Consider the following 10068-nt stretch of genomic DNA (forward strand, 5'->3'; position numbering starts at 1 on the left):
GCCAAGGTTTCACCCTTGGCTTCTTGATCATGGATTGTTTGGGAGAAGCAAACCATCAGTACTGGTTTGGATGTAATGGACGCCAAGTCAGCTGCTCTGTAGTTTGTTTCACCACACAACTTAGAGGAGGAACAAAGTGGGAGTGCATGAGCTGTGTGTATCAGTGTGCAACTCATGCTCAGGCTAACTTGCTTAACTACGGTTCAATCAGGAATGTGGCTCCCCTCTGCTGTATGGGTCTCTGAGCAGCTTTCCCCCCTCTCACATAGCACCTGCATTGCTCAAACAAACCATAGTGCTGTTTGTCATGTCATCTGAACCCAGACCACAGTTTGTTTCAAACAAAAGCGCAAGAGACAAGCCAGAAAAACATCCAGGACAAACCATAGTTTATTTATGGCTTACCGCTCAAGCATTGTTTGAAACCAACAATAGCCTTGGTTTGGACAACATGACAAGCAATCCTGTGTCTTGGTTGAGCTGCATAGGGCAGACAATGAACCCACCTGGCAGTGGGAAGGTACTTTCATGGGTAAGCCTGTTTTAAAACTGTGGCTTATTGTGATGTTTGTGCCAGGCCTAAGCCTCTCTCTCAACATCTCTCTCATGTTTAATATTGTGTCTTTTAGTTTGAATAATCCAGGATACTTTAAGGCAGACTGGATTTTCCTGGTATTTCTCCTCAATCACATACAAAATAGTCTTGTAAAATGTAAAAGTAACATTTACTCGCTCAGAATACATGTTGCAGAATAACAGATGGTATATCAGTTACGAAGTCTAGCTTAAAAGGGAGTCTGATCATGGAGCTCGGATTTAGCCGATATCACCGAAGAGAGGAAGAGAATGTGCCCAGGCAGGGAGGAGAATATATTACTACACCTTGCCCCTGTCAGGTGGGACTCTCACAGAGTCCTCTCTAGCAAACTTACAGGAAGACTCTGTGAGCTTTTGCTCCTATCATGTGCCTATCTAGCGAAACATGAAATGTTGGTTTGACTGCATGTTAAATATCCCACGTATGGCTTCATAATTGTCAGAGAAGTAGATTGGGCAGGGAACAATCTTCAGGCACTATTCATTCCATCTGGGCTGGCATTCTTGGTTTAATGATACGAGTCTTACAGCCTCTCTGAAGAAAGAAACAGCACCACGTACTATCTAGGTAATGGTGCAGAGGGACAACTTGACACAAACTCTCTATATAGATTTCTTATACTTCATCAGACTTTATTTCCCTACCCTACCCCAAACAAAGGTGTCAGAATGATTCCTTAGCACACCAGGCCAAATGGATAAATTCTGGGCTGTTGTGTGAAAGATTTATTGCTGGCAAATGTATAAAGTGTGTACTAAGCTCTTTCAAAATCAGCCACATAGTGTGTGTGTGTGTGTGTGTGTGTGTGTGTGTGTGTGTGTGGTGTTGTGTTCCTGATATTCACCAACTATTGTGATGTGCACAATATTTTGTATTAAACCACGCAAGTACCCATTCGGGTAAACTTTAGACTGGCCTCCTCTAGTCTTCCTGAACCTGCTCCCTGCTTGCTAGCTCTCCAGCTGCTGATGAGCCAACCACGTTTTGCTAAGTCTGTTGCACACTGTGTTATGCAGAAAGAAGGAAGAAAAGAAAGATGTTAAGGAGGAGAAAAAGGAGGAAAAGAAAGAGGAGAAAAAGGAGGAAAAGAAAGAGGAGAAAAAGGATGACAAAAAAGATGATAAAAAGGATGATAAAAAGAAGGAAGAAGAGTAAGTATAAATTAGGAGGACTGCATCTTTACAACACACTTCCTGCTCTGTACAGAATTGAATGGTATAATCAACTAACTGCTCCTGAGTCGTTTAGCTCTTGAGTGACTGTCGTGTCGAAACCTACAATCGGCTTTGGCTCTGGAATTTTCAAGCGGCGCATTCTAGAATGCTGCAGCCACTCAGGGACCTTCCGCAACTTACTGAGAATTAGGGCCACCTCTCCCAAAACGTTGCGCAAACATGGGATAACACTGGCACCTACGCAGAAACATTGCAGCCATCATTTGGTGACATTTGGTGCAGCCATCATTTACAGGTGACAGCAGCATGATGTGAGCTGGTCCCCTGTGCATTTTCCACACCATGTTGCCTTCTTGTATAAAGGCTTGCAGCTCTGAGTGTTAGGGCAAAACTCCTGTGACTGACCCCGTCCACATGGCCACAGACCTTTTTAAACAGAAAGTAACAGCACTGCTGTAAGATGAATTCACAAAAATATGTAAACATATGTAAACATATAAAGGATATGCAAGTCAGGCTTGGCAAAGCCTGTGTTTTCTGGTTGTCCCCTTAGAGCAGTTTAAGAAAGTGTTGACCCCACTTTCCCTCCTCTCCCCACTTGCTGGTTCCTTGGCACATTGGCCAGTTAGGGCAGCAAAACAAGCTGTGCAGGTGAGAGAGGCATGAATTGCAGCAGTCTTTGGTAGGCTGCTGTACTCCAAATGAATTGGGCTACAACTTCCATCCTCCCCTGCTGGGAGGGTACCAAGTTGGCAAAGGTTGTACTACAGGAAGGAAGCTCCTGCTAACCCCACCCTTTGAATTTCTTGCACACAACTGGCCACAGTGGCCGGAGGATTTGGCACATTCAGGTTTGATAGCTGAAGCTTCCAATACTAAGGTCATGTGTACTGCTAGCGTGAACAGATGGGGTGCCATTGATATAGCCGCTAAACCTATTTGCGCTTCTATGAAGCCCAAGGCTGTGCATGCATTCTTGGAGATAAATGGATCCCACTGACTTCAACAAGACTGCCTTGGAAGGAAGTGTGCCTAGCATGGCAGCCTTGCAGATCAATCCTATGCAGCTTTACTCAGACATGGTCATGGAATTTGCGCTTTGGGTCACTACCTAAGCTTGTGCCCACCGATGAGAATCAACTTCCTTGCAACACCATGTCGAGGAAGGTTGGAAAGAAATAGAACGCTCAAAAGGCAAAGTAGATAATTGATTCCATGAAGTGTGTTGCAAAGATTGCATCTCAACTACACTACTGATGTGAGAAAACAAAGCAACAATAGTGGTAGTTGTGTACTTTGCGTGCTGTAAACTTGTAGTAATAGTACCTGCTGCCTTACTGTGATAGTAGTGATTGTGCAGGTAGTGAAAGCTGGTTAAAAACAAGATGTCTCGCTTCGGCCCTATTCAGCATTTACTGGCAAGGTTGTAAATGTATTGTGTTCAATTTGTTGGAAAACTAATAAATATTATTATAAAAAAAGAAAGGTTGTAAATGTAATGCTGATAGTTTGGTGAGCAAAGTCTTTCACATCTGTATGGGCCATCTGTTCGATACCCTGTCCAGTTCAAGCCTTAAGATGCTGTGAATGAAGCATCCTCAATTGAAGCATAGGATGAGACCACTTTAGCTGATGACAAGCACTGACTGATGGTCGGATCAGTTATACACCTGAGAATTCTCAGACATGTCCTCTTTTGGGGGTCCTACCCAGGGAGAAATTTTACATTTTAAAGCATATGTCCTGGATTTGGGGTTAATTTTTTTAAAAAATTGTGCATGGGCGGTTCTGGGTCTGGTTCTGGCTCTGGCAGGGGTGGTCCAGGATATGGCATGGGCGATTCAGGCTCAGCGGCGGTGCTATCAGGCAATTACCCTGAAAAAAACTCAACAACTTTGTGTGTCCGGATTTTGTACCTCTTGAAATATGGCGACCCTAAGATAAACTTGCTGATTCTAATTTATGAATATATACGTGGGTGCCATGTTGGGCCATACCAGATGGGTGAATGCTGGCTATAATGTATTTCTTTACGAAATTGCAGTCTTCAGCATACTGGAAGCGGGATCTCTCTGGGACACAAGAAGCACCTGTGATCAATGGAATTTCATGTGCTCACATCTGCATATTCTTATTGCTATTATTTCATTTATTAAATTATATACCACCCCCTCATTGCAAGATCTCAGGGCGGTTCACAGATAAAATACAAGTTAGAACAACAACAAGTAAAGCATTAAAATGAAAACAACAAAACAATAACCCCCCCCACTTTCCCCTTCTTTTCAGGAAGAAGAAAGAGGTCTTTGTGATGGACCCTTCAAGCGATCTGTACTATAGGTGGTTGACCATCATTGCAACACCTGTATTCTATAACTGGTGTTTGATAGTGTGTAGGTGAGGATTATTCGCTGGTGGGTACTTCGGTTGTCACTGCCTGTTTTGGTCCTTTGTCTTTACTCCTGCGCATGTTAGATCTTTTTAAAAAACACAACAAATATTTGTATCCGAATGCAACGTTGGTTGATTTCCCTTTTCCTACTCTTGTCCCGGTGTTTGGTTTCCCCCCCATTATCATTTTTATAGTGCTTATTTATTTATTTATCGGCGTTCTTTCTTCTGAGACAGTTGCGCAGATCAAAATGGTAGCAGTTTTCAAATCTGCTGACTATATTTGAAATCATATGCCTACTGTATCTAGCTTGCTTTGAATGTCACTGTAGCTCATTCCCGCCTTTTCTCTCTCTCGATTTAACGCAAGATGCTACAACCTCGTTTTGCTTAATATAACCTTTCAGGCTAATTTTAAATATATTCATGTTTTATTAATATTTCCCCTCTTTTTTTGCGTGCCATTCACTTTCAACTCGCTCTGAAATCTGGAATGCCGGCCTAGCGATCTCTTACTCATTAGATCCAGCTGTCTGCCTGTCTATCAGCAAGTCTATTAAAGTGGTTTATATTAGCCCTACAATTCTATACTTTCATCTATACGCAGCTCTTTCTGAAGCAGGAACTGCCGCCCTCCCCACACCACCCTCATCTCATTTACAGCAATCTCTTGCCACTTGTAACAACCTGTCACCGCCATCTGGTGGGCTGAGTAGACCTGCAGTTCACAGATCATGAATTATATTTTGAATAGGCTGCGCCCTTGCACAGCTTTTCTTGGATTATTTGCTCAGTTCAGTTCCGCTAAATTGATTTCTGCTCTCCACTTTCCTTACCAGTATCAGGAAGATAAGCACAGGGAGAATTACAACCTCAGAGGATAAATGGGAGATGAAAGCAGGAGATGTTTTAAAGTAAAGTTGAACATGTGGTTTGCTCCGCCCCAGTGCAACCTGCCTTGAATCAGGTGTTAGCTCTAAGCAAATCTTCCATTCCTTTCTGTTTGTTTAGAGCCTGTTTCGATGAGCTTCAACTGGAACACATTACACTTTGGCTGATCTTGGACTATTCTTCTGATGTCATCTATGTCCTGGACACATTTGTCAGGTACAGAACAGGTGAGTTGTTTGAGCAGTTTCCAACCACGGAATCACACCATGAATGGCAGCAGATTCTGTCTGTCTGCGTGAATCTGGACTCAGTTAAATTAGGGGGGTGGGATTCATGCTGGCTTTGGCTCAGTTATGTTCCCAGATCTGCTTCTTGTTTATTTTTGTCATCTTGGGCCAATCAAGAACCCTTGCTTTGCTTTTACTGCCAAAATGAAGCCTAGGTGTGAGCAGAAAGGACTTGAGCATCCTGCTGCAGCCCCCTGTGCACTCTCAAAACCTGCTCTGTACAGCTGAGGGACCCTTCAGATTTCGGGGGTGCAAAGGAAGGCAGGGGGTAGGAGAGAAAGGTGAAGTTCTGTTGGGTGAGCAGAAATCTGCTCATGCAATGTGGGATTCTGCCCGCTGATGTTAAGATGAGCACTATATGATGAGTGGGACGCAGGTGGCGCTGTGGGTTAAACCACAGAGCCTAGGGCTTGCCGATCAGAAGGTCGGCGGTTCGAATCCCTGTGACAGGGTGAGCTCCCGTTGCTTGGTCCCTGCTCCTGCCAATCTAGCAGTTTGAAAGCACGTCAAAGTGCAAGTAGATAAATAGGTACCGCTCCGGCGGGAAGGTAAACGGCGTTTCCGTGCGCTGCTCTGGTTCTCCAGAAGCAGCTTAGTCATACTGGTCACATGACCCGGAAGCTGTATGCTGGCTCCCTTGGCCAATAAAGTGAGATGAGCACCGCAACCCCAGAGTTGGCCACGACTGGACCTAATGGTCAGGGGTCCCTTTACCTTACCTATATATGATGAGTAATGCCATGTCTTACCATTTTTGTGTTTACCACCCTGGGCTCTTTGGGGAAGGAGAGCAGGATAGAAATTTAATAAATAAAATGAATGTGGCAATGCCTGGTTGTACCTCAGAAGTTGAACAGAATCTGTTCCAGAAGTCTGTTCGACTTTCGAAATGTTTGACTTCCAAAGCGCGGCTTCTGATTGGCTGCACGAAGCTCCTGCAGCCAATCGGAAGCCACGGAAGCCCCGCCGGACGATCTGCTTCCAAAAGAACATTCAAAAACCAGAACATTCACTTCCGGTTTTCGATTGTTCGGGAGATGGAATGTTCGACTCCCAAGGCGTTCAGGAGCTGAGGTACAACTGTATTTTATTTATTTCAATAAATATTGATGGCAAAACAATATTTTGCTATAGATGGTCACAAAACAGTTAAAATATTGACAATAAATATATTTGAAAACCCATGAGCAGCTTTCCTGGGTAGACAGTTCTGATTAAGCAATCTCTTGCCTTCTCTGTCCTTTTGCTTTTTCAGGTTTCCTGGAACAAGGACTACTAGTTCGCGATGAAAAAAAGTTAAGACTGAATTATCAATCTACTACGCAGTTCAAGCTGGACTTGCTCTCTCTTATCCCAACAGACCTGGGCTATTTTAAATTTGGGGTTAACTATCCTGAGCTGCGCTTTAATCGGCTGCTGAGAATTGCTAGGCTATTTGAGTTTTTTGACCGTACAGAAACGAGAACAAACTACCCAAACATGTTTCGAATTGGGAACCTTGTCTTGTACATTCTTATCATTATCCACTGGAATGCATGCATATTTTTTGCTATTTCCAAGCAGATTGGATTTGGAACAGACACCTGGGTCTATCCCAATATATCCCATCCAGAACATGGACGTCTGTCCAGGAAATACATTTACAGTTTATATTGGTCAACATTGACATTGACAACCATTGGAGAGACTCCACCTCCTGTGAAAGATGTAGAGTATCTGTTTGTGGTCATGGACTTCCTGGTTGGTGTGCTCATCTTTGCTACCATTGTCGGTAACGTAGGCTCTATGATCTCTAACATGAATGCCTCTAGGGCAGAGTTCCAGGCGAAGGTTGATTCTATCAAACAGTACTTGCAGTTCCGAAAAGTCACCAAAGACTTGGAAAACAGGGTTATTAAATGGTTTGATTACCTGTGGACCAACAAGAAAACGGTGGAAGAGAAAGAAGTTCTGAAGTACCTCCCTGATAAACTGAAGGCTGAAATTGCCATCAATGTCCACTTAGACACACTTAGGAAGGTACGCATCTTCCAAGACTGTGAAGCTGGACTCCTTATTGAGCTGGTGTTGAAGCTAAGACCCACGGTCTTCAGTCCTGGAGATTATATCTGCAAGAAAGGGGATATCGGAAGGGACATGTATATTATTAAAGAAGGGAAGCTGGCTGTCGTGGCGGATGATGGTGTGACCCAGTTTGTGGTCCTAAGTGATGGCAGCTACTTTGGAGAAATCAGCATCTTAAATATCAAAGGCAGCAAATCTGGCAATAGGAGGACAGCCAACATCAGAAGTATAGGCTATTCTGACCTGTTCTGCTTATCTAAAGATGACCTGATGGAAGCTCTCACTGAGTACCCTGATGCCAAAAAGGCACTAGAAGAAAAAGGACGGCAGATTTTGATGAAAGACAATTTGATTGATGAGGAAGCAGCTAAAGCAGGAGCAGATCCCAAAGACCTGGAGGAGAAAATAGAAAAGCTGGAAGCTGCCCTAGATATTCTCCAGACCAGGTTTGCTAGACTCCACGGAGAGTACACTGCGTCTCAAGCCAAAGTCAAGCAGAGACTTGTAAAAGTGGAGACAAAAGTGAAGAAGTATGGAAGTGGTACACTGTCAGGTGACGAGGGTGAAAAACCACAGGAAGAGAAAAAGAATTAAGGGGGCACTTTGATCATCTTCATTCAGCTCAGAATATTGCATCAGAGAAGAGATATGCACATGAAAATATGTAAACAAGGCTATTTTTATATGGACCCAAATCAATGGCATTTGTAGCATTTTTAACTGAAGCAATTGTCATGTAAATAGGAAATTCTTATGTTTTATGATATTTTTAGAAACAGTTCTTCACTTCCTTTTTGTTGTTGTTCATTTTGTATTGGTTACGGGTTTCTTATGAGTCATGATCAGACCTCCTTGATGGCAGAGTGTGTGCATATCTGACTGCATTTGTGATTGATACCTTTCACAATGTATTTGGCACCAAGGAGGTCTTCTGTAAACGAATAACTTAGTGGACTGATCAAACAGATGCATACATATAAATAAGAAAGCTACTTGCACCATTTCTGCTTTGAAATCATAGCAGCCTCCCAGTGAATATAATTTATCCACTTTCACATAAATTTATTCTACTCATTTTGAAGACACTAGATACTATATAGAACCATCTATATAGTACTTGCTGAATGTGGCATGTGTGAATGAGCTACTTGTATACTTCTTTATCACAAATCTCCATATAGTTCTACTTATGATATTATTTGGTTGTTGGAAGGGCCTGAGGGAGGACTATCTCTCCCTCAGAGAATTACAGATAGGCAAAATTGGAGCAGTAAGTAGGGTTGCTGTGGAAGTGCCCTCTGGACTTTTGTTCAGACATATAACATTCATTCCAGAACTGAGCTGAAAAGAAACCAGTTTCTCAGTTTTGCAGCAGAAACTGGTTGTGCACAGTGCTGATTGGCTGGTGCCTGTAACATCATGAATCCATAATCCCCCCTCCCCCTGTGGTTGTTTTTTGTTTGGTTTAAAAAGGCAGTGAATGAAATTTTAATTGTACAAAGTGACCCTTTGAATAATAAGGCAGATAGATAGCCATGAAGCACGGGGAAAGGGGACAAGACTGCACCACCAACGACCACCACTTTCTGGGAATGTATAGTAATGAGAACAACCATGCTGCATTATTCTGATGCTCATCCCATATTCCTGGTACTCTTTCTCTGTTCATTGCCCCTAAATTTACTATTCACTTTGGTTTTAAACAAAATGCAGGGTTTTTTTTTTTAGCTTTTCTGCACTGCTGATAGTCCTCTGTAGTTTCCTTGTCATTTTTCTACTGTGCAGCAGAAGTCAGCAAGTCATACAATATTTGCAAGCCTTTACTGACAGACAGCACTATAAGACAACTCAGCCATGTGAAATAAGTTCCCCCACATTCTTCTTTTTCTCTCTCCTCCATATTGCTGCCATTCCTTACACCCCTTTCTATGCTAATACATAACAATGAAGCTGTTAAGCAGAGGAATGGTGATTTCCTCTCGTCTTGCCCTATTGCCTGTCAATTTCACAGCCATTGCATAAGAGTGTGTTCATTTTCTTCAGGCATGTCCTTTTATTGCTTCTAGGGGCAAGTTTTGTTTCCAGTAACCTGTAACAGGCTGTGAACTGTAAAAAAAGAAAAGAAAGATAGAATGTGATGTAATTTATAAATTCATTTCTCATAATTAAAAGTGCAGCATGCATATTTAGTCAGAAGTATGTTCCAGTGAGGGACGCGGGTGGCACTGTGGGTAAAACCTCAGTGCCTAGGACTTGCCGATCGTATGGTCGGCGGTTCGAATCCCTGCAGCGGGGCGAGCTCCTGCCGTTTGGTCCCAGCTCCTGCCCACCTAGCAGTTCGAAAGCACCCTTAAGTGCAAGTAGATAAATAGGTACCACTTTCTAGCGGGAAGGTAAACAGCGTTTCCGTGTGCTGTGCTGGTGCTGGCTCGCCAGAGCAGCTTCGTCACGCTGGCCACATGACCCGGAAGTGTCTTCAGACAGCGCTGGCTCCCGGCCTCTTAAGCGAGATGAGCACGCAACCCCAGAGTTGGTCACGACTGGCCCGTACGGGCAGGGATACCTTTACCTTTACCTATGTTCCAGTGGGTGGTATTCAACTAAGTTTTCATCAGAGTAGACCTATTGGAATTAATGGAATTTTATTTTCATTAATTTCAAT

General features: G+C 43.2%; 1 protein-coding gene across 2 annotated transcripts in view; it reads left to right on the forward strand.

The window, feature by feature from the left end:
- Positions 1–9598, forward strand: part of CNGA3 (cyclic nucleotide gated channel subunit alpha 3) — a 35291-nt gene extending 25693 nt beyond the window's left edge. The window contains exons 6-9 of one of the 2 annotated variants that reach the window (XM_083501716.1): positions 1615–1749; positions 4063–4170; positions 5176–5282; positions 6598–9598. In XM_083501716.1, the coding sequence (XP_083357842.1) occupies positions 1615–1749; positions 4063–4170; positions 5176–5282; positions 6598–8000 (1753 nt within the window). In that variant the 3' untranslated portion in view covers positions 8001–9598. The remainder of the gene's footprint in view (positions 1–1614; positions 1750–4062; positions 4171–5175; positions 5283–6597) is intronic. The other variant, XM_083501717.1, reaches the window with a different exon arrangement.
- Positions 9599–10068: the final 470 nt, after the last annotated feature.

This window comes from Podarcis liolepis, assembly GCF_965112155.1.
Source record: "Podarcis liolepis genome assembly, chromosome: 4".
In the NCBI taxonomy this organism is placed as follows: Eukaryota; Metazoa; Chordata; class Lepidosauria; order Squamata; family Lacertidae; genus Podarcis; species Podarcis liolepis.